Here is a 25,922-nt window from a genome sequence, read left to right on the forward strand (position 1 = left end):
CACCCTCTCAGCAGTGCTGTTACAGGAGAAGTTAAGACCAGTAGCATATGCTTCACACATGCTCTCACCAGAAGAACAGGGGTATACCGTATGTGAAAAACTCTTGTTAGTGGTTTTCTAGGTGGTATGACATTTTGCCTACATAGTGTGACTTAATCCACTTACAATAGTGACAGAACACACCCCAACATAATTACTGTTAGATGAAAGGATTAAAGATGGTTCAGTAAGCCAAAATTGCATCGTTAGATGGACATTGCAGTTGTAAGGGAGAAATATTAGTGTAAAGCAAGTAAACACTACCTTTATGTTAGCTGACAACCTGGTGTGCCAAGGAAGTGAACATGAGCATCAAGTTACAATAGCAAATGATCCCAAGGGTCCATTTGTATCAAAACAAAAATGAGTGGATGGGAGCAGATCAGATAAAGGAGTGAATGAGAACAGAGACACAAAAGAAAAAGAAAAAATGTCTGTAGATGCCTCCTCATCAGTACGGGATGGTGACAGGAGGACTGGGTGAGGTATATATGTAGAGGATGAACATGGCCAGGAAAAGTATAATATACCTTTAGAGTTACCCAAAACCATGAGTGAACAGGCAGCAGAACTGGCAGCCACCTAAAACTTTTCCTGCCAAGGTCAGTCATACACTTTGATAGTATGTATGTTTGTAACAGCCTTACAGAACATGTGCCTCTATGGGAAGCCAGGGGTTTGTTTCAGCTGAAGGTATGCCCCTCTCACCTGCGGCTTTATTGCTATTAATTTGAGGAGGCAATGGGAAAAGATTTAGTGTCATAAGGGTGAAAGCCCACTCTAAGTTATTTCCTGACGAAAACAGAAAGGCTGACGAATTGGCAAGGCAAGGTGTTTTATTTGAGCAGGAATGACAGCCACAGACTGGGGAGATTGGGAGGAAGAAAGAACAACAGATTAAAGCTATGGATTTAACCAATGAGCAGAAGAAAGATGAAGAATTTTTAAAAATAATAGTAGGGTCAGAAATGTATGAAGAGCTCAAAGGTGTACAGGTTTATGATCAATAGTCCAATATGAAGGAAAGTTTGTGGTCCCAGAGGGAGGAAGAAATCAGATGATCTACTGATACCATGATTATGGGGGACACCAGGGAGCTGACAGCACCTAGAAAAGATAAAGGAGGTGTGTTGGCGGCCTGGGATGAAGGACAATGTGGAACACTATGTCAAGAATTGTTTGATTTGTGCACAATATAACCATGACAGAAATGTAAAGAAAGGAGCCCTTTGACACACCAGAGTGGAAAACAAATTTACAGATAGATTATAGTGGACCCTTGCCACCCACCCCAGGAGGGTACCAATATATTCTTGTAGTAGTAGATCTTTCACCAAATGGGTGGAAGTTCTCCCAGCTAAGACTGACACGCTAAAGCCTCCACAAAAATCTTATTGGAAAAGGTTTTTACTCACTGGGGAGTAGAGTAGAGTTAGATAATGGTACATTTAACAGTCCAGATAATGAAAGATGTCGTTTAATCTTTAGGGATTAAACAGAGATTACATATACACTATAGACCACAGTCTAGTGGAATTGTGGAAAGGATAAAACAAACTTTAAAAAAATGATTGCAAAAAATGGTGCAACAACATGGAACAACATGGCAAGTAGTTTTGTCTCTTGCCTTGTTGATAATAAGAAATACAGCGGCATCATATAAGGTCATACTCCTTATAAACTCATGACCGGGATAAATATGAGAGAGTTAGAGGAATTGTTAGGATTAGATCTGCCAGAAACTAAAATTAATGGGATTGCATCAGAGAAGTGGGTACAACAATTGGTAGAGACAGTGAAAGAGACCAATTATGTGGCAACCCACCAAATAGGACAGAAGAAGCAACAGAGTAAAGCCTGCTTTCATTTTAAAGTCAGTCCCATAGAATGAAGCCCAGGACAAAGAGTGATAATTAGAATACCCAACCCCCTTTGTTTTTAAATCGAAGGTTTGCAGGGCCCTATGATATCACAGACAAAGCAAGTCCATCAGTATACAGGGTACTAATCTCTCCAGATAAAAGTAGATGATACCCAACATCAACCAGTTGAAATCGGTGGGGGAGAAACAGGAAAATTATCATCATCAGCACATAACAATTGCAGTACATGATGATCCCAATTTTGGAGACATGACAATTGATGTATATGATAGTTCTGATTTGGATGATCTGAGTTTGGAACAGTTGTTCCAAGAAGATGGAATCTGATCTAACCAAGGAGTTCTTCCATTTTCTCAGTCTGAAATCAGGGGAGTTTTATAAAAAAAATAAAGGAATACATTGATTCCTGCCTTCCCTATCCTGAAACGAAATTGGGTGAGAAAAGTTGGACGGCTTGAGTCCAAAGGCAATAGGGAGCCTAGTTTGCATGGGTTAGAAAAATAGATAGAAAATATGAAAGTGAAGTAATTTTATGACTGGAACTAGAAATAAAAGCAGATAGTACCCTTGTGTGTGTACAGATTTAATTCGACATGAAGAGAATAATGTATTTTATTGTGATTGAATTGACCATGACTGGGGCTATGATTGGTTGTGCTTCAGAATCATTACTGCAGATGAAAGTGTCAGCAATGACTTTGCTATATGAAGAACATTCGGTGATCAAGAAGCAATTTTTCTCAATGGGCATGGGTAATATGGGCACATGTGAAGAAACAGAAAACTCAGATTTGTATTATGCTAGAGTAGATGGTTTGATGTGCGTGGACAAAACATTAAATATTCCAGCGGCTACAGTAGTACAATTCTTAAGTAATAAAATTAACTGGTGACTCTGCATGTGCTCTCCTGAGCAAACTGCCCTCTACACTATCCTATACCCGAGAAACCCTTCTAAACCTCCAATCTGCTACATCTAGCAAGATCAACAACACCCTGGCGAAGTTACTGACCCAGCTGGAGATCATCGACTCGCCCAGAATTGCTTCAACTCCAGACCGTACCTGGACCCAATTGTCGAGCCTGGTCCGAGGTCCAGCGCGTTCCCAGAGATCCGCGGCCTGCTACCGTGTCAGAGCGCCTGGAGACGTGGCCTATTCCGACCAGCACCTCTCCGAAGCAAACGAGCACACAGAAGTGATGTCGGAGACCTCAAGATACCCCAGACACTTCCCCGGAGTGACCACCGTAGGTGAGGCCTCCGTCGCCGACCTTGGAAATCGAGCCCGGGGCTCAGCTGGAGCGGAGGCCTCCGTAACCGTGACTCAGTTCACAGACTTGTTTCAGCCGGCAGCCCGGCCCTCTGGGATTAAGTGTCGGCTTTGGGGCCTGACCCGATCGACAGCCCGGGCCCTCGGCAGTTGGACATGGCAGTAGAACCTCCCCCCATCACTCGGCCCGACCTGGAGCGCCCAATGATGCGACCTGCCGATTGATCCCCGTGGGACGTGTCCACCAACCCATAGAGCTGCCAACAACACACTGCATCGATGGAAATCTGGAAAGATGCACAAATTACTGAGGAAGCGTGGGGAAAGAGCTGGGCTGCAGGTCAGATTGAAGTGGAGGGGCTTTAGGATCCCTCTGCCCAACGTCCTACTAGCTAATGTGCAAGCCATAGAGAACAAGGTGGATGATCTTAAAGGGAGACTCACCTACTGCAGGGAGATGCAGAACTGCTGTGTATTCTGTTTCACAGAGACCTGGCTCTCCCCTGCCACCCCCAACTGTGCCATCCGACCAGAGGGATTTTCGATCCATCAGATGGACCGCACGTCATCTTCGGGCAAGACAAAGGTAGGTGGTGTCTGCCTACTGATCAACACTGCGTGGTGCTTGGACACAGTAGCACCGAGAAGTTCCTGCAGTCCGGACCTGGAACATCTGTCAGTGAAGTGTCGTCCCTATTATCTGCCACGGGAATTCACCTCGGTCATACTGACAGTGGTCTACATTCCCCCGCAGGCGGACGTGGAGTGTGCTGTGAATACACTGTATGCCAACATCAGTGAACTTGAGACCAGGAATCCGGAGGCTTTGCTCATTACAGCTGGGGACTTTAACCAGGCCCACCACAGAAAAGCCCTGCCAAAGTTATACCAACATGTCTCCTGCTCCACTAGAAACCTGAATATACTTGACCACTGCTACACAGCAGACAAAGATACCTACCACGACCTCACTTCGGAAAATCGGACCATCAGGCCGTACTCCTCCTCCCGGCTTACAAACAGAAACTGAAGCGGGAGGTCATGGTGTCAAAAGTGGTGTCGCGTTGGACAGAGGAAACGGATGAGGTCCTCCGTGACTGCTTTGAATGGGTGGACTGGTTAGTATTCAAGGACTCGGCAGCTAACCTCGATGAGTATGCCTCAGGTGTGACGGACTTTATCTGGAAATGCACAGAGGACTGTGTGTCTCGCAAGACGATCCGGGTATTCCTTAACCGGAAGCCTTGGATGAATTATGAGATCCAGTCCCTTTTGAAGGCTAGAGCTGAGGCTTTTAGGTCCGGGGATACCAGTCGCTACATGGAATCCAGGTGTGAACTCCGGAAAGCCATTAAGGGCGCCAAGAGGCAATATCGAGCCAAGTTGGAAGCCCAGGCTAACCAGAGGGATGCCAGTAGACTACGGCACGGTCTAAATGAGATCACTGGGTGCAAAGAAAAGGCTGGGAATATCAATAACTGTAGCGCTGCTCTTCCAGATGAACATAACGTATTCTACACAAGATTCGAACAGAAGAGAAGCATCCTGCCCCCTCTGTATGAACCGGACCTGGTGGCATCGAGATTTATTGTCACCGAGGAAGACATTAGAAGAGCCTTCCTTAAGATAAATCGAAGGAAGGCAACGGGCCCAGATGGCGTCGCAGGACGGATTCTCTGGGCCTGTGCAAGTGAGTTAGCTGGAGTGTTTGCTGACATCTTCAACTGCTCCCTGCTTCAGTCTAAGATCCCCTCGTGTTTTAAGAAGGCAACGATAATCCCAGTGCTGAAGAAAAGCAAGGTGGCACACCTGAATGAGTACCAACCTGTGGCTCTAACATCAATTGCTTCGAGCGATTGGTTATGGCACACATCAACCATAACCAACCTCGACACTTCACAATTCACCTACCGGAGCAACAGGTCAATGGCAGATGCATCTCTCTGGCACTACATTCCTCCTTAGAACACCTGGAGAATAAAGACGCATATGTAAGGCTCCTTTTCATCGACTACAGCTCTGCCTTTAATACCATCGTTCCAAATAAACTGATTCCTAAGCTCTGGAACCTGGGTCTTTGCACTCAGATCTGCAGCTGGATCTTCAACTTCCTCACAGACAGGACCCAGGCTGTAAAAATAGGGGACAAGCTCTCCTCTACAATCACTCTGAGCACCAGTGCCCCACAAGGCTGTGTACTCAGCCCCCTGCTGTACTCATTGTACACCCATGATTGTGTAGCCAAGTTTCCATCGAACTCGATATATAAGTTTGCTGATGAGACCACAATTGTAGGCTGTATCTTGGGTAATGATGAGTGATGAGTCTGAGTACAGAGAGGAAATTAAGAACCTGGTGGCATAGTGCAAAGACAATAACCTATCTCTCAATGTCAGCAAGACGAAGGAATTGGTTGTTGACTTCAGAAGGAGCAGTGGACTGCACAACCCCATCTACGTCAGTGGTGCGCAGGTGGAACAGGTCAAAAGCTTTAAGTTTCTCGGGGTGAATATCACAAATGACCTGACTTGGTCTAACCCCAAGCAGAGCCCACTGCCAAGAAGGCCCACCAGCGCCTTTACTTCCTGAGAAAGCTGAAGAAATTTGGCCTGTCCCCATAAACCCCACCTCTCTGGAGAATGGGTATCTGTTACTTAAGTAGGGATCCGTTTACAATCCTGATTTGATGGAGACAGATGTGAGAGCGTGGAGGAACATCTGGAGAAACTTCTGAAATGCCCGATTCGCTGCCACTGGTACTGTGCGGTCCGGAATCTCCGGAGGAGAAGGCCTCTGAGGCCTCAGCTTTACTTGTTTCGGCGGCCAGGACGAGGTCGAAGGCGCTCGGCAGAGGATGGCGCTCGGGAGGGGGTATCGGTCTGGTCGGAGGCTCGAATTTTTGAAACGGACTCAGTTTGCTGTCGTCGGGTGCTTCCAAGACATTAGTTGTCAGTGCCTGGAAGTTTATTGCAGGTAGAGTTTTCCCGTTTGCTGCCTGATATCAGGACTATTGGAGTCGATCGGGACTTGAGACTTTTAAACCGCGCCCATGATCTGCTTTTATCGAATTACGGTATTGTTTTGCACTACTGTTACTATATGTTATAATTATGTGGTTTTGTCAGTGTGAGTCTTTGGTTTGTCCTTTTTTTAATTTTGTGATATCACTCTGGAGGAACATTGTATCATTTCATAATGTATGCATTTCTAAATGACAATAAATGAGGGCTGACTATCCTCATAATCTAATAATCTAATCTAACCCTCACCTATTTTTATTGGCACACTGTAGTAAGCATTCTTCTAGGGTGCATCACAACCTGGTATGGAAGTTGTCTTGTCCAAGACCGGACAAAGCTGCAGAAGATTGTGAACATTGCCCAGCACATCACACAAACCAATCTTCCATCCTTGTACCCACTTTACACCACACGCTCTCGGAGCAGTGTTGCCAGGATAATCAAGGACATGGCCCACACAGCCAACACAATTTTTGTCCCACTTCCCTCCGGGAGGAAGTTCAGGAGTATGAAGATATGTACGGTCAGATTTGGGAACAGCTTCTTTTCAACTGTGATAAGACTGCTGAACAGATCCTAACCCGGATCTGGGCCGTACCTTCCAAATATCTGGACCTGACTTGCACTACCTCACTTTCCCTTTTCTATTTTCTAATTATGATTTATAATTTAAATTTTTATTATATTTACTTTGATTTGTACTTCACGGAGCACGAAGCGCAGAAACAAATATCACTCTGATCAACGTACGCTCTAGTATCAATTGTCTGGTGACAATAAAGTATTTGTAACTGTATTTGATGAATCACACAATGATAATCCAGGAAGTTGGGAAAATCAGGGTCATTACGGCACAGTGCTATAAAACCAACGTGCACACCGCACTTTGCTGGGGCCCCATCAGTAGTAACTGCCACGTTTATGAATGGGATGTCACATTCACGGACAAATTTTTAAACATTGTAAATATCCTCACCTCTTCTTCTCTCCTTTAAGTGGAAAAGAGGTAAATAGAATAATCCTCTTCCCATTCTGGATGGAATTTGTACGTTTTCACTTTCTTTCGTGGAGTCTCCGCCATGCTAGCTAGCTACCTTGCAGGATATTACCAGCGAGTGCCGTATGTTGATGTTTGCCACAGTCTGTATTCTTAACTAATCTAATTGGTCACTTTGATGCAGCACAAGCTAGATTGTAAAAACTACAACAGTAACATGATGTCAGCATACATGAGACGCACGACACTGGAAAAAGAGAAACACCATAACCAGGGAAAGCAACTAAGTGAGTTAAAAATGACTCACATATGCGCTGTAGGTGTAAAATTTGCTTTTGCATCAAAAGGTTTAATCGGGCATAATGTATTTATAGTAACTTCTACTTTGAAGAAGGACCACTCAACAACTTCATGCCCAAAGGAACAATTTTATCTGGGAAGGCAAAACCAATATTTAACATAGACGTTTTCACTTAACTGCGGTACATGGTGAAGGCACGAGACACAACACGCACCGGGCAGAAAGAACAAAAGTAAAACCCCAGAAACAACCTCTCTTTACAAACAGCTTTCCATGGCGGGAGAATTGCTACATTACCATTTATTTTTATAATGCTCATTTACAACAGTTTCTATATATTTATTTTTAACTTTTTTTTGGGATCTACTGAGAAAGTCTCAAAGATTGACTGGTCGATAGAAATCAACTGGTTGGTGACCACTACACTAGAGTATCGGAATGGGCAGATCAGTTTTAATTTAACTGAAATAATAGTACCTAAATGGTGCTTATCTACAACAAAACCATTATTTACTCACCTTCTTGGGGGACAGGAGGGAATTTAGGTCAGTCAAAAATTGAAAAGAAAGTACTATTGGAATTACTGAGAACAGGTAGTATCCGGGGTAGTAATGGTCAATACTTCAGGTATAGCATGGTGCTGTAATATTAATTTCAATGTACACTGAAAATTGTATTGTTTAATGTGTATCAACTTAGAAGATGGGAAGTTAGAGGGTGATGATTTTGCAATACTGAAAAAACAATGGCCAAGATAAGAATTGTATAAATTTAGAAAGTAAATGTTATAATCTAAGTACAGCACACCTGCTAGGGATCCATGACAATCCAATGGTTAGTCAACAGAATAGAGAAGAATAGTGATCCTAAGATAAATATCTTTTGATCAAGAGGAGGAAGATGTTGGTCACAAAGAATGACAATCTACAAATCAGTGAATTCAAATGAATCAAGTCCAGTGGAACCAGACAAATTGTCTTTGTTCTTGCTGTGTGCTTGGGGATGGAGGCTGCCATTTTGTGAAGACACTCTATTTTCAATTTTGTGAGCTTGATCAATGTTTTAAAGAAGACACAATGATACTTCAGGTAATCTGCTGGGCTGGAGATCATTTCCAAATAAGAAGTTATTTGTGAGATGTTCTTTGGCTATAACATGCAAGTTTGTGAATGTTTGGGTTGATGCCTGCCTGAGTGATTTAAGCTCGTTGCTGAAGAGGAACAAAGAGCTATAAATTATCAACTGTCACTTGATGGGGAGAGGGCAATAAATGGATGCTGGCTTGGAATAGAGCCAATAACAAGGTATTAAAGGAATGACACATGACTTATGGCCAACAACACTGGAATATGATATTTGAATTGATAAGGAAAAGATATAAAAGTGGATGCTTCCTGTGTGCTAGTAGCAGTAACTCCAAAAAATAATCACCACAGATACAAGCATAAGCAACCCTGGGTGAAATAGGTGGTGAGTGAATCGGGACAATGAGAAACACCTGGCCAGGGTAAACTCCTTTGCCATTTTAATACCTTTGACTATTTAGGAGAGTCGGGGATACTCAGTGGGTGTGCACGAGGTATTTAGTATATGAATTAACGTACTTGTTAGTTTAAACAATAAAGGTACTTGTCTGTAAATACAGATCTCTCTGTGCCTCATTATAAGTAGCATTCTTTTACACCACCATCCAAACTACAACACAACACCATCTAGAGACTGCCTAGAATTTCTGTACTGAATAGCCCTCTATTTTCCTAAGTTTCATGTACCTATTTAAGAATCTCTTAAAAGACCCTGGTTTATTTGCCTCTACAACCTTTGCTGGCATTCCACACACCCACCATACTCTGTTGGAGAAATTTAACTCTGACTTCCCCCTGATGGCGGAAGATGGTGGTGGAGGGGAACTAGTTAGGACTGTTGTTTAGAAGGAAATGGAATGTTTTAAGGCTTTTTTAAATGGGAGAATACAATGTAAAGGGTCTAGTCATCCATAATGAAACTGAGGCGAACAGATCCATGAATTGAAAGTTGGTGAAGAGATTACTGTCCTTATTTTTTGTTTGAAGAGGTACCTTTGTGAGGACTTGGATTTTGGTACTAATTAATTAACCTTGAGAAAAGTGCTGAATATGCAGTAAAATTCTAAGGGGAAATTTAGAAGTTTGTATCACCCTCTGATGTCTGTGATCCTGCTTCAAGCAAGTTTTTCATTGTACCTGTAAACTCACCATATAGTGCAATAAATTTGACAATAAATATAGACAATAGATTTGAACTAACCTGACCTTGGAAATTTTGTTGTATTGCTGTGTGTCTTTCGAGGAGGTATCAAGTAATTATTTGCATTTACTAATAAATAACTTAAAAAATCAGAATTCAAAGAGGGCATTGTAGTCTTCATGAATTTGGCACAATGGTCAAGTGAGTAAGATTTTGCTTTTACGGGAATACCTGCTTCTCGGACAGTCTGACAATGCTTATTCAGTGTTTAATGCATTGTATATGAAGTTTAGAATGCTTTTAGACCCCTCAATGTAGAAGCAATATTATTGTGGTATTTGAGAGAAATTTTACAGCACCAAATCAAAATTATATAAAAGGCCTTTTCAGTATATTTTACACTTTGTCTGTTTTGTCTTTCTACAATTATGAGAAGGCATCTGAGTATTGCTGAAGATATTGTAAATGCTCATGAATCTGAATATATTAGAACCAAATTCATGTGCTCTTGAAGTGAATATTAGGTGTAATTTTAAAATGCCATGAGGTGAAAAGATAAATCTTAATCTGATCAAACAGTAGGAACATTGTCTTTAATTTGATTAAATAATACTTACATAAATACTCATTACTTTAAAGAAGTATGTCCCAAGGAACATTGAATGTAAGAACCAAATGGTGCAGCAATTTGGGAAGAAAAGGTGATAAGATATTTAGATTTCTTATTTAGTACAGGTCACAGTGTTTTAGACACTAGGCAAATCCACTACTGTTATTGTTGGAGAAAATTTTGCAACTAGATCAGGATAGAATTGCTAATTGACTCCAAATTACACGCAGATATATGTTTACAACACTAATATGTGTCCACACTAATTGTCTCGAGTACAAAAGACCACAGTTACTGTCTCATGAATACAGCATTATCAGCATCTAAAAAAGGAATAAAAAACATTCAGTTCCTTGCATTATTTTACACCTACCTATGTCAGTTTTTTTGCCTTGTTGTAGAGAGAGTCCACTACTTTACCCATATTTTGTATTGTTTCAAGTGCTGCTTCATATGTTTTATCTACTGGAGGCTCATCAAATACAATGAGGACTCCCTCTCCTTGATCTAGAATACCTGAGATATACAAATTGGAAAGATACAAAAATAACATCATAACTGATTGGGCAATCATATTAATTTTAATTCTACTAGATAAATGCAGCTAATTCTTATGTAAACAAGCAAACATCAAGCAAACCTAAGATACAGAATATACCCTTACAAATAAAATTTATAAATTACTAGTCACAAAAATAGATACTGATTTGCAAAATTAACTGTTTATTGGTATTTGTCAATTATTGTGATGTATATCTATATGCGCTAAGCTTGCTTGTGTGCCATTCAGGCAGATTCTGACAGACATAAACATGTTACAATACTAAGAAGGAAAAATAATTCAGTCTTAGAACTTGGTTTTAAAGGAGTAGGTGAATGTAATATAAGAATAGTCACTTGAGTTGGCCATGTTCGTGCACCATCTTCATTAGGTATACCACTCAGCTATATAAAATCTGCTACATTGTTTCAGATGTTGAACACACTCACAGTGTCTATCTTGGACAGCAGCCTCACAGACTGGCTCCTCTCCAACTTCAATTACAACCAGAATGCCATTAAGAATATGATTGGTAGCTCTTTTAAAATGTTCTCAATAACACAGCACAAATTTGTTATCTTTATGCTACTAAAATCAGATTAGTCCAGAGCATAAGGGAAATCCAACTCCAGTGGACAAGGAAGCAGGGAGGTGGAATGAAGAACGGAGAAGGAACAAGGTAAAGCAACACAAAAGGAGCCACTTTAGACCAAGCTGATTTCCCCACAAGGATCAAAATAGCTATTGTAAATCATAACTGTGCTTAGACCAGCTTATATTAACTGCATAAAATGTTTCATTAATGCTTTATTGAATGTGATGTTCAGAAAGAATAGTTTTTAAAGGCTTTGTCTTAGCTTTTCATTTGTTCAATATTGACACAGTTCAAAACTTACCATAGAATTTTTTGTCCAAGATCATTTGGGACAGCTTTCTTTCCACATCACCCTAATGAATGAAATAAGAGTTAAAGCCACATTCCAAAATATTCTTACCCTGCTAGAAATGTAATTTTAGCATAATTTTATGGGGTTAAACTAAAAATAAGATTGCAACTCTCAACACTGCTCTGTCATTCATTAAGATTATAACTGATCTGTTATTAGTCATACTAACTTCATACTATTCATAGCCAAGAAAAGTATCAATCTATACCTCAAACTTACTTAGCAATTGCCTTTGCCATGGATTTTTAGCAAAAAGATTAACTTAGGTTGTTAACACTGCAGATGCTGTGGTCAAATCTACATGTACAAACAAGTTGGATGAACCCAGCAGGTCAGGCAGCACCTATTGAAACGAGCAGTCAATGTTTCCGGTCAAGACCCTTCGTCAGGACTGACGAAGGAAGGGGCAGAGGCCCTATAAAGAAGGTGGGGGGAGGGTGGAAAACCAATCAGAGAAAAGATTGAGGGGTGGGGGAGGGGAAGCAGGGAGGGGATAGGCAGCTGGAAGAGGAGTCAAGAGTGAAGGTTGAACGGGGGAAGGGAGAGGGTCATATACCGCCTGGGTAGTCTCCAGCCCCTTGGTATGAACATCGAATTCTTCAACTTCCAGTAATTCCCTCCCTCTCCCTGCCCCATCCCACCTTCACCATCTCCTCTTCCAACTGCCTATCACCTCTCTGACTCTGTCTTCTTCTACTACCCGTAGTGCTTTCCCCTTACATTCCTTCTTCACCTTCCAGTTCTTAATAACTCTAAATATAATTGATAACACTGATCTACACAATCTAAATTTGAATACATTGACTGAACCACTAGATGTAAATGACATTCACCCTGATCCCTCTTTTCCAGTCAGCACTGGCCCCACTTAACCTGTCTCAGTGTGGGTGGACTTCAGGACCCGGTGCAACATGCCGCAACCCCCCCCCCCCCCACCCCCTGCTAAATTTTTTTTGTTAAGTGCGATCAGGAACAATAGCCGGATCAGAAATGCTGATCAAGCCAACTAGTTCCTAAAGAGAACGCTGATAGGCCAATCAGATGGTTCACTGCTGCTCAGTGATAGAACATAATATCTGCAGTTTTCTGTTCCATTGACGGAAAATGATTGCGATTAAAAATAAAGCGATTGGAAAGAGGTGAAATGCCATTGGTCATTGGAAAAGTGTTAGGCTACAGTCGGTTAACGATCGGAACAACTTTAAAGGATACAGATAACAGACAGTGAGAATAATGGAGCATGTGAAAGGCCCTACCCCAATGAAAGCTACAATTATTACTAAGCAAAACAGTGGTTTAATTATTGAAATACATACATTTCTTAAGTGTTTTGTATGCAGAGAGAGGTAAAATATATACCATATACGAAGACAAACATTTGACTGACGCTAAATACAGGATGTACATGTTCCGACTTACGTACAATCTGACTTAAAAACGGACTCAGGAACGGAACTCGATTGTAACCCGGGGACTGCCTGTATTTGCATTAATAAGCAGGTGTACACAGGTGGATCAGATAAAGTGGTTACTGCATGTTAATGTCTCTAGTAAATAGAAACTTTGGAAGTATTCCAAATAAATTAAATTTTAAAAAACACCTATGTTAAACTACTACAAATTAAAATTTTAAAAAATAAAGAAAATGCAGAATCCTAGCTTCAAAGGCTAGTCTAAATCTGTTCAACTGAGGTCATCAATGTTTCTCTGTTGGATTTAATGGAGATTCCAGAGTTGGAGCAGGAGTCCAGCTTGCCTCCTACTTCGGTTTCAGAGGTCAGAGACAAAGTGACTGCAGTTAGAAGTGATTCTTTATTTAACAACTGAAGATTAGTATAATCCAGACCAAAGCCTCCCATAGCAGTGTACTAGAATTTTTGGCTATATTACGTCAGCAATCTTGATGAATAATAAAAGCTACAGCTTTCTCCTTCATTGGTTAACACTTACCATAGACAGATTTATAATGCTTGCTACGTGCTGTATCTGTAAAAATACAAAAAAAAGTCACCTTAATATTAGGTTGTCATTAAAAAATGCAGAACCAGATAAGAAACAGCTAGAAGCCATTTCTCTGAACAAATGGAATTACCAAAATATAATGGTGCAAAGGCATAGTATAATTATATAATAGTTAAAAATACATTGAAATATTTTATGAAAGTAATCTACATACTTAAGCAGTATTCAGAAATTAATGGCATGATAATAATATTAAATACATGTCCAGAGTAAACAATTTCTGGGAAATCTTGTATTTCCATTTAGCATCAATATTATCTATGTTTATGATTTAAGTCAGAATTCATGGACTCACAGCAGGTTACCATTTGACTACAGCTCCTAGCAATCCTATCATCCAACTATTTCCCTGTAGTTATTCTTTATTAATGACAACTCAGTAATGTAGGAATCTAACAACCCCTGCTTTAAATACACTCAAGGACAACCTTCACAGCTGCATGTGGCAAAGAATTCCAAATATTGACCACTCTCTAGCTGCAGAAATTCTTCCTCATCTGTTCTGAATCAATGACCCTCTATTCTGACATCCTCTCCACATCCTGAGTATCTAGATCTTTCAAAATTCAATAGGTATCTATTAGGTCAATCCTCTTGTAATTTCCAACAAGTAAAGACCCAAAATGATCTGATACTGCTCATATGATAAGCCTTTGTGTCAGACCCTGGTAAAAGTTTTACTGTAATGTTGTAGGATATTCCTTTTTCTTTTGTAATTTATTTTTTATTGTTCATCATCAAACATTTCCATAAGATGTATTTCAGACATTGCACATATATATCATATAATCATATATTCACAAATCTCCACATAGTATTTATCTGAGGTATACACTTATAGAAAAGAGTGGAGAGAAAAAACAAGCAAAAGGAAAAAAACTATATACAGGTCCACAATCTCTTATCTGGAATTCTGAAATCCAAAAAGCTCTGAAAACCAAATTTTTTTCACCAACAGCTGACGTCACTCAGGTGTGACGTGGCAGCACTAGCAGAGACTGCCACGTGCCAGTTGTGGCTCAGTGCTCATACTGGTTACATGTGCATGTACTGTTCGCTAATATTTTGTGTTCACTGTTGACTTTGTGTTTAATTTCACTGTGAAAATATCAAAAAGAGCTGCAGATACCCCTATGGGTAACAATGAGAAAAAGAGAACGAAGCATCTACCATTATCAATAACGCAGAAAGTGCAGAAGCTTGATCGTGGTGTATCTGTGTGGCATCTCACTGAAGAACATGGTGTCGGAATTAACCACCACAGTATATGATTTAAAGAAACAGAAAGACAAGTTACTGAAGTTTTATAGTGACTGTGCTGTCTTTACGACAGTTATTTAGTTTATAATATTTTCTCTTAGTAATTCATTCGATAGTATTTTCTAGTTAGAATTAGAAGTGTTTAAAGTATATTCATTGCATGTAAAATATATCGGCATGTGATGACGTCACATCCGGTTTCGCCGCGTCTTGTGGGAAAATACCGGTTTGAAATTAGCGCGAGGGTGGGGGCTCACCACGAGGCAGACCCGAGCAGAAGTTGTTTTGCAGGCATGAGAAATCACAGTGAGAGCAACGCTGTAAGTTAATAGATAATCGATATATTGAACTAAAATGTTAATGCCGATCCTGTTAGAAGTAACGACGGTAGATAATGTTTATGCTTTCGTTAGTTAAAGAGTCGCGGATAGTTTGCATGGAAGTGTATTTAAAGTAGTCAATGGAGCAGGTAAACTCTCCCTGTATACTGCACCTTAGTGTAATGTAGTTATAGTCACCTTTGCAAGTATTTACACTTGAAATGTGATATTAAGGAAGGAACAAATACTGTATCAATCTTGTATTGTTTTATCAACAGTTTTCACCATATGTTAATGTGAAGAGTGAACAGTAAATGGTTAATCTTGCTGCGATCTGGTTCTTATTAACTGTGGTTTATCTCGACGTTAAATTCGGCATTCGTGACACGCGAAGGAGAACGTTACAGTGACAGTGATGTTCTACATTTGTTCCAATAAGTCATTTACCATGTGCTTGATTCAGTTTGTTTGAAGATGTATATTTTTATGTTTTATTGAATGTTTTTGCTGGAAATAAAAAGAATTTCTTGTCATTACTCCCTAAACAATACAGTATAACAACTATTTACGGTAACATTTACATTTTATTAGGTATTATAAGTAATCTAGAGATGATTATATGGGAGGATGTGCATAGGTCTGTTGCTCCCCAGTCCTAAAGTATCCTGAAGTCCACCCGCACTGAGACAGGTTAAACAAAGGACTTGAGCACGTTTTTTTAGGGGGGGGGGGGCCCAGAACCAATAAGGAAGGATTCTGAAATCTGAAAAATTCTGAATTCCAAAATGCAACTGACCCCAAGAATTTTGCATAAGGGATTGTAGACCTGTACAAGTGGGGAGTGATCTTTTTTTACAACAGGTTCATTAATTTGTGAGAATAAAATCAGGCCTATGAGGCATTATGTAGTTAAACCACTTTTCCCAGTATGAATTAAATTGTTCCAGCTAATGGTTAACAGATGCTGTTATCTTCTCCATTTTGTAAATGTCCATTGTAAATTCCATCCATGTATTTAAAGTTGGGCTCTCCTGTGATAACTATTTCCTAGTAGGACTCCTTTTACCAGCCACCAACAGTATATTCATTAAATATTTATCTCTTGTCAACCATTCTTGAGGTATATATCCAAAATACTCTCTAAGGGTATTTCACATTGAAAGGTGTCTTGTAGGGCATTGTGTATCCTCCTCCAATAGTCTTTGACAACAGGGCAGTCCCAAAAAATATGAAAATGATTTGCATTTTGATTTCCACAATTTCTCCAGCAAACAGGGAGGTTACTATCATAATGGGATTTCTGAGAGGGTGTAATAAAATATCTTATCAAGTTTTTCCATCCAAATACCCTCCATTTCTGTGAACTGGTACACTTCCATTGATATCTCCATATTGTTGTCCATTCTTCCCCAGATATAATTATCCCTCCTTCCTTCTCCCATTTTGTTTTAATGTACGAAATCGAATATGTTTTAAGATTTGACAACCCATGATACATGCTTGAAATGATTCTACTACTGTTGCCTTAATTATATGCTTTTCTAAATAGCTCTATCAAGCATGTACTTGCCTTGGTTACATTTTTAAGCATTTGTCCCATCTGTAAATACCGATAAAAATCTTGTTTTTCTAATAAGTGTTTCTCTTTAAGCATTTCAAAACTGAAGTGTTCCTTTTTTCATTATGTTGCAAAGAACTGTTAATCCTTTAGGTGTCCAGTCCTTAAATCTACACCAATTTATTTGGTGTAAAATCAGAGTCATATACACACCATTTAAGAATTGCAATATCTCCCTCTATATTCTTTTATATTAGTTTTCCATATTTTAAGAGTCAATCTCACCCATGGGTTATCAATAGTATTTATGTACCTTTGCAGGTTGGTATCAGCCAAAGTTGCTTGTATGGGGGTGGGAAGTACCCGCTCCTCAATGTTTTTCCATTGAGCGTCATATGATCGGTTACACCAACATATCACAGCTCTCAACTGTGCTGCAAAATAATAATCTCTAAGAGAAGGCAAGGCCCATCCCCCCTTTTCCTTTGCTAATTGCAAAGTTTTGAGATGAACTCTAGGCCTTTTACCCTGCCAAATATACCTTGATAACATCTTGTTCCCTTCATTGAATTGACTTTGATTAATCTCTATTGGTAGGGTCTGAAAGAGCTGTAAAAGTCTGGGCAGTCTATTCATTTTAACAGACTCAATCCTTGAACTGAGACTGAAAAAAGGAATCAGGTTCCATCTTGCCAAATCTTCCTTAATTTTTTTAATATAAAGGCTGATAATTACATTCTGATAATTTTGCCAAATCTTTTGCCCAAATATTTGAAAGACTCTGCGTGCCATGCCCAGGGATATCTACTTTCAATTTCTCTTGGTGGGCTATAAAAATATGAAAGTAATTGGGTTTTATCTATATTGATCTTGTATCCTGATAATTGACCATATTGTTCAAAGGATTGCATCAATTTGGGTAAAGAGTATGTTGGTTGCCCTAGATAGATCAAAATGTCATCCGCTTAACAAGCCTATTTATGCTCTGTCCCTTTAATAGTAATTCCCCTGATATCTTCATTTTGTCTGATGTATTGAGCTAGTGGTTCCACATATAATGCAAAAAGTAGCAGTGACCATGCACAACCCTGTCTCATGCCCCTTTCTAGAGTAAGACTATTTGATGAATATCCATTGATTTTAATCCTAGCAGTAAGGTTGTCAAATAGTGTCTGTATAGTTTTAATAATTGTGCCTTGGAAACCAAATCTATGTAAAACTCTTTAAAGAAAATTCCAATTAACCAAATTAAATGCTTTTCAGCGTCCAAGCTTATCACTATTGCTTCGATTTTTTTTGTATATGATCCATAACATGAAGTGTCCTTCGTATATTGTCTTCAGTCTGCCATTGTCGTATAAAATCTGTCTGATCGTTACGTATCAGTATGGGTAGAAATTCTTCTAATAGTCTGGCCATGATAGAGATAAATAATCTATAATCTACATTAAGAACAGATATTGGTCTAAATGATCTGCATTCCATTTTATCCTTACCTTCTTTCGGTATAGCTGAGATTATCGCTTCCTTTCAACTGGGTGGAATTTGTGCCTTTTTTAGACCCCAGTTCAGTGTGGGGAGTAAAACAGGAATTAACTCATTTTTAAATTCTTTCTACCATTCTGCCGTACACTCATCTGATCCTGGTGACTTGCTTAATTTAAGCCTACTAATTGCAGCTTTTAACTTCAACTTCAGTTATGTCAGCAGTCATTGTTCTATTTTGTTCTTCGCTTAAAGTCGATAACTAGAGAATTCAAGAAGCTGTCGATTTGGATTATGCTTCCCCCTGGAACTTTGGAATATAGCGTTTTGTAAAACACTTCAAAATCTTCTTGAACTTCACTTAGCTTATATTTTTATCATTTTTGTTCTTGGATCCCTATTTCTATGAATTGCATTTTCTGCTATCTTTTGTTTTCAGTTTCCATGCCAGTATTTTCATAGATTTCATGTCTCTGTTTCAGAAACATTATATTTTTCCTGATTTCTTGCGTAGCCAAACTATTAATTTCAATCCTAATTCTTTTAATTTCCCCTCATGTATCCTGTGCTAAATTCAATGTGTTTTTCTCTAGTTCCTTCAGCCTATTTTGTAATTCCTCTAATGTTTTACTCCTTATTTTTTTCTTATTTGAAGATATTGCTATAATTTTCCCTCTTAAGACCACCTTCAGAGTATCCCATAGAATGGGAGGTGAAACCTCTCCATTATCATTAGATTCTAACTAGAGACTAACTTCTTTTTTAATTTGTTCCTTAAAATATGGATCATTGAGTAGACTTGAATTTAGTTTCCAAATAGTATTCTTTGGTTGTAGGTCAAAATCAACAGATAAATATATAGGTACATGGTCACTTACACCTATTGTCCCAATTCCACAGGAGTTTATTTTATCTTTGTCTTTTCCAAACATTATAGTCTATTCTTGTATATACAGAGTTGGGAGCAGAATAATGAGTGTAATCCCTTCTGCTGGGAAAAAGGTCCTTCTGTAGCGATGTACTACATACAGAACTAAAGACAACGACACGAAGTCAGTAAGTCGTTTCAAGACTAGTTTATTCAAACCGCGGCGCTGGCATTTAATCCCTAAAGCCCACCCTCTCCGGGCGGAAATGACGTTAGAGGTGCATTACCAAAGTCTCTCCCGGCGCGCTGGCTATTTGTGAGCCGGTTCGCCTGCACAGAAAGTGCGTCGCCACATAACCCCACCCCCAGTGCTGCATAGTCCACCTCCAGGGACAGGGCCTGGACAGCTGGTCTGGAGGGTGTGTCCGCCACGACGTTGTCCTTTCCCGAGACATGCTAGATGTCCGTCGTGTACTCGGAGTGTAGGACAGATGTGGCTGCTGGTGAGCAGACCAGGGATCAGACACCTTTGTGAATGCGAAGGTCAACAGTTTGTGGTCCGTGACCGCAGTGAACGGCCTGCCTTCTAAGAAGTACCTGAAATGCCGGATTGCCAGATACAGTGCCAACAGCTCCCAGTCGAAGGCACTGTACTTGAGTTCAGGTGGTCGTAGGTGCTTGCTGAAGGATGCCAGGCGTTGCCAGCGCCCCTCGATGAGCTGCTCCAACACCGCGGCATCTGTCAAGGCTTCGTTGGCTTTAATGAAAGCGGCCGCGGACTCTTTGTCATAAGTAATGTCCATGCCTTTACCCGACATCAGGGTGTAAAAAGGGCGCATGATACGGGCTGCTGAGGGGTGGAAACGGTGGTAGAAGTTCACCATACCAACGAACTCCTGCAGGCCTTTGACCGTGTTGGGCCGGGCAAAGTGGTGGATCGCGTCTACTTTGGAGGGCAGAGGTGTTGCCCCGTCTTTGGTAATCCTGTGGCCCAGGAAGTCGATGGTACTGAGACCGAACTGGCATTTGGCCAGGTTGTGAGGGTGAAATCACTCAGGCGGGAGGTGGGACAGATGCTACTGACGACTACCGCTGGCTATAAGGATGTCGTCCAAATAAATAAATAAATAAAAGTCCACCGCATCCATTAGCCACTGGAATGCCTTCAGGTCGAACAGCATTCAGAGGAATTCAAACAGGCCGAATGGGATGATGAGTGCTGTTTTGGGGATGTCTTCAGGGTGCACCGGGATTTGATGGTATCCCCGGACGAGTTCTACTTTGGAAAAGATTCTTGCCCTGTGCAGGTTTGCTGCAAAATCCTGTATGTGCGGCACAGGGTAGCGGTCTAGAGTTGTAGCCTCGTTCAATCTGCAGTAGTCGCCACATGGTCTCCAAGCCCCGGCTGCTTTGTGCAGGGGGGAGGCCCGTGGGCTGTCGGACCTCCATATGATCCCCAATTCCTCCATCCTCTTGAACTCCTCCTTCGCCAGGCGGAGCTTTTCCAAGGGGAGCCTCTGTGCGCGGGCGTGGATGTGGTGCTGTACGCCGTACCCAGTGTATGGGCATGGCTGCTGTGAACTGCAGTGCCAGAATCGAAGGAAAGTCCGCCAGGATTCTGGAGAATTCGTTGTCCAACAGCATGATGGAGTCCAGGTGTGGGGCCGGCAACCTGGTTTCACCCAGGGAGAACGTCTGGAAAATCTCGGCATGTACCAGTCTTTTCCCTTGCAAGTCGACCAGCAGGCTGTGAGCTCGCAAGAAGTCCACCCCCATGAGTGGTTGGTCCACGGCGGCCAGTGTGAAGTCCCACGTGAACCGGCTGGCGCTGAACTGCAACTGCACTGTGCAAGTGCCATAGGTCCATATCGTGCTGCCGTTTGTGGCCCTCAGGGTGGGTCCTGGTTTCCTGTTGCGGGTGTCATACCCCGTCGGGGGCAAGACGCTTTGTATATATTCTCATTTTAGTAGGGAAAAAGGAGTAAGTGAGCGAGTAAAGAATAATTGAGTAATATAAAATCCACATTATAATAAGTATTTCTTGAGATAGGTATATCACTGTCTACTTTTGCTTCTGTTTAGCCTCTCAACATTTTTAAAGTTAGCCAAACATTATGGCTCTTCTGAAGGGGGTGAGGACTGTCTTTGGGAAACTCCCGGTCTCTTCCCGATATATTTCTTTCGGCCTCTTCCCGTCTCCTGCCTTCTCGATTCTCGCACTATTTCCCAAGCGGAGTGGGATAATCCCTCCGCCAGGTTTTCCCTCAGTTTGATCACACTGACGGGCAACCCTCTGGCCTTCATGTCTGTAGTCGCCTCTTCCACTGTCTAGTACAACCGCGTCCCGTCATCATAAAACACTCGAACTTTACCAGGGTACGGAGTTTGAAATCTAATCATTTTTTGCATTAGTACTCACTTTACTTCAGAGTATTCTTTACATTTCTGCAAGACCGCGGGTGGAGGGGGGGGGGGGTAATCTTGGTCGAGATATATTAACTTATCAACTAAAAACACACCCTTCTTACCCCAGGCCCTTCGTAGAATCTCAGCCTTGGTACCATACTGAAGGAATTTAATTATTATTGAGCGTGGCTTATCTTGGGTAGATTTCCGGACTAGCGCACGGCGTATTCTTTCGATTTCCAGCTCCGTAGTCAAGGGAAGCTCCAGTGCATCCCGCAGTAACTTTCGGACACACTCCATCATAGATGAGCCCTCCACTCCTTTGGGAATGTTGTATATTCTGATATTTTTCTGCCGTGATCTTCCCTCCAGATCAAGCAGTTTACCTTCTTGGTGATTTAATATTTTTATTGTCTTACTCAGTATCCGTTCCATGTTTTGAACGTGATCTTCCACCTTCTCAATGCGAGTCTCTGCCACCACTATTTTTTTAATTGACATCAGCGAGCTCTGACTTAATATCATGTAGCTGTTGTTTTCTTTCTTTCTGGAACTCTTTCTGGAATCTCTTTCAGGATTTCGATCATATTCGCCACTTTGCCTGAATAAGGTCCCTCGCTAGCACGCAGTCGTGTCGGAGAGCTGCTCTCTGCACTCCTCTCAGCCACAGGCTCCACAGTTTCGCTTTTTTATTTCCATTCTTTTTCCCCATTCTCGCCCCTCTTTTCAGTTCAACTATTTTTCAAAAAATACTGTATTTAACGGGGCATAATACTCTTTTTCCCAGAGGAGCTAGTGACTTAAGCTGCCATTCTCGACGATGACGTCACCAGAACCTCAGGATATTCCATATAATGGTCTTTCTGTAGAAGCAGTTTGGATTCTCTTGGAGATAAGGAATGCTTAGGAATATGAACCATCCTATCAGGAGAGTGGAACAAGGAGAAGGTTCTGGAGAAGGCTTGGGGAGTGGTTTAGTGAAGTGGAGGGTCTTGGTCTTCGTTTGGTGGGAGATGAAGAAATACGACGCTACAGGGAACCGGTCATAGGATTCAAAATGGTGGAGAAATACGACTGAACAGAGCTATGCCATGGATCGGTGAATACGGCTTTTGGAAGATTTGAGCTCCAACCTGTACATATTTGACTGATTAATTATAATGTGCCCCTTAGTTTTGTTTTCTTTCTTTTTATTTTTTTCTTCACTAACTTTTGGCTAAGTTAACATATACAGGTATACTTCTTTATAATTCTATGCAGTGTGCGATCTGTTATTTTATGCTGACTGGCTATTACAGGGCAGTAAATCACACAGTATTCATACAAAATGCAGTTTGGGTGAGTGAGACATCCCAATCTCACTGATTTGCTGGAACAAAGTTATATACAAGTTAGAAATATCAAGCCAGTAATGGGGGGGGTTTCATTTGAATCCTGAATCATCTTCCTGAATCTTTCTAATGCTAGCCCATCCTTTCCTAGATAAGGGGGCTAAAACTGCTCACAATACTCTAAGCGAGGTCTCACCAGTGCCTCAGCATTATATCCTTATTTTCAATATTCTAGTTCCCTAAAATTAAAGCAAACATCACATTTGCCTTCCTCACTACAAATTTAACCTACAAGTTAAACTTAAGGGATCCTACACAAGGTCTCCTGTCCCTTTGTACCTCAGTTTTGAACTTTTCTGTTTAGAAAATCGTCTGCACTTTTATTACTTCTAACAAAGTGCAAGACCATAAAATTCCCTACACTGTACTCTATCTGCCACCTCTTTGTTCATCTTCCTACAGTCTAAGTCCTTCAGCAGACACCCTGCTTCAACACTACCTGCCCCTCCACCTATCTTCATATCATAGTCAAGAAGATCTTACAAAAGGTTCAGAGAGCTAGGTAATGTTAGAGATCTAGAAGATTATAAGGCTATCAGGAAGGAGGTTAAAAAAGAAATTAGGAGAGCCAGAAGGGGCCATGAGAAGGCCTTTGTGAGGCAGAATTAAGGAAAATCCCAAAGGCATTTTACAAGTATGTGAAGAGCAAGAGGATAAGACATGAAAGAATAGGACCTATCAAGTGTGACAGTGTGAAAGTGTGCATGGAACCGGAGGAAATAGCTCAGGTAGTTAATGAATATTTCACTTCAGCATTCACTATGCAGAAGGATCTTAGTGATTGCAGTGATGACTTGCAGCAAACTGAAAAGCTTGAGCATGTAAATATTAAGAAAAAGGATGTGCTGGAGCTTTTGGAAAGCATCAAATTGGTTAAGTCACTGGGACTGGATGAGATGTACCCCAGGCCACTGTGGGAGGTGAGGGAGACAATTGCTGAGCCTCTGTCAATGATCTTTGTTTCATCAATTGGGACAGGAAAGCCTCTGGAGGATTGGAGGGTTGCAGATGTTGTTCCTTTATTCAAAAAAGGGAGTAGAGATAGTCCAGAAAATTACAGACCAGTGAGTCTTCCCTCAGTGGTTGGTAAGTTGATGGAGAAGATCCTAAAAGGCAGGATTTATGAACATTTGGAGTGGTTTAATATGATTAGTAGTAGTCAGCATTGCTTTGTCAAGGGCAGGTTGTGCCTTATGAGCCTGACTGAATTTTTTGAGGATGTGACTAAACACACTGATGAAGGAAGAGCAGTAGATGTAGTGTCTATGGATTTCAGCAAGGCATTTGATAAGGTACTCTGTGCAAGGCTTATTGAGAAAGTAAGGAGGCATGGGATCCAAGGGGACATTGCTTTGTGGATCCAGAATTGGTTTGCTCACAGAAGACAAAGAGTGGTTGTAGATGGGTCATATTCTGCATGGAGGTCAGTCACCAGTGGTTTCTGCCCAGAGCGCTTGATTGAGATTTGCGCTACAGTGGACAGTGCTGCAATGATTGCAGAAAAGTATTTCTACTTTATATAGGCTGCGTTCAGATCACTCCTGCTTTTACTATATGTTACTGTTATTTTAGGTTTTACGTGTTAGGTTATTTTTTAGGTCTGTGAACGCTCACACATTTTTCGTGAACGCTCACACATTTTTCGCATATAAGTAAATGGTAATTGCTTCTTCACTTTTCAACATTCCAGATTATGAATCGTTTCATAGGAACGCTCTACCTTCGGATAGCAGGGGAAACCTGTATTTCCATTCAGTGCCAATCAACCACTGCTTTATCAATGCTAGTATCTTGTAGGTTGTCTCATTTGTGGCACCTTGTCAAAAGCCATCCGAAAGTCCAATTAAACAAAATTAACTGATTGTCCATTGTATATCCTGCTTGTTATTTCTTCAAAGAATTCCAACACATTTGTCAGAGATTTTCCTTTGAGAAACACACACCTCATGACCTGACACCTGGAACTTCCACCATACTGCTAGTGTTTTCCACAGTGAAGACAGGTACAAAATGCCTATTCAGTTTGTCCACCATTTCACTGTCCCCCATTTCTACCTCTTCAGCATTGTTTTCCAGCAGTCCGATATCCATTCTCACCTCTCTTTTATACTTTATGTAACTTTGGGATGTATATATCCTGTGTCTTCCAAATTGCTTCCAAAAATTCTAGCTGTTGCTGCTCTGCCCTTATCCGTGCCAGAGTTCTTTTCCAATCAATTCTGACCCAGCTCCTCTCTCATGCCTCTGTAATTCCCTTTACTCCACTGTAGTACTGATACATCTGACTTTAGCTCTTTCTGATCATTCAGGAAGAATTTGATCATATTATGATCACTTTCCAGTAAGTTTTTTTACGTTAAACTGTCTAAACAATTCCTGTTCGTTGCACAACACCTAATCCAAATAACTGATCCCCTAGTAGGCACAATCATAAGCTTCTCTAAAAAGCCCTCTCAGTGGCATTCTAGAAACTCGCCCTCTTGAAATCCAGTACCAACTTGATTTCCCCAATCTACCTGTATAGTGAAATCCCCCATGACTATTGTAACATTGCCCTCTTGGCATGCATTTTCAAACTCCCTTTGAAACTTGTAGACCACAGGATCTGTATCCTTATGTATCTGTATCTGTATGATTCAGGATCTGTAGACAGCTTTCATCATAGTCCTTTTTAGCCTTCCCGTAGTTCTGTCCACAATGGTTCAAGGAAGAAAGTTCAGAGAAGGTGATAGAGAAGGGACACGCACAGAGCCGATCGGTACTTGTGTTTATGATGT

The 25,922-nt window shown here is 40.9% G+C and overlaps 1 protein-coding gene across 2 annotated transcripts in view; it reads right to left on the bottom strand.

Annotated features, from left to right (window-relative positions):
• LOC132390262 (26S proteasome non-ATPase regulatory subunit 11-like) overlaps nt 1-25,922 on the bottom strand; it is a 159,736-nt gene that overhangs the window by 17,843 nt on the left and 115,971 nt on the right. For both annotated transcript variants that reach the window (XM_059962872.1, XM_059962873.1), the window contains 3 exons: nt 13,786-13,821; nt 11,785-11,836; nt 10,721-10,863 (listed from right to left, as the gene is read on the bottom strand). In XM_059962872.1, coding sequence (XP_059818855.1) covers nt 10,721-10,863; nt 11,785-11,836; nt 13,786-13,821 — 231 coding nt within the window. The remainder of the gene's footprint in view (nt 1-10,720; nt 10,864-11,784; nt 11,837-13,785; nt 13,822-25,922) is intronic.

The sequence above is a fragment of the Hypanus sabinus genome, unplaced genomic scaffold, assembly GCF_030144855.1.
Source record: "Hypanus sabinus isolate sHypSab1 unplaced genomic scaffold, sHypSab1.hap1 scaffold_822, whole genome shotgun sequence".
NCBI lineage: Eukaryota > Metazoa > Chordata > Chondrichthyes > Myliobatiformes > Dasyatidae > Hypanus > Hypanus sabinus.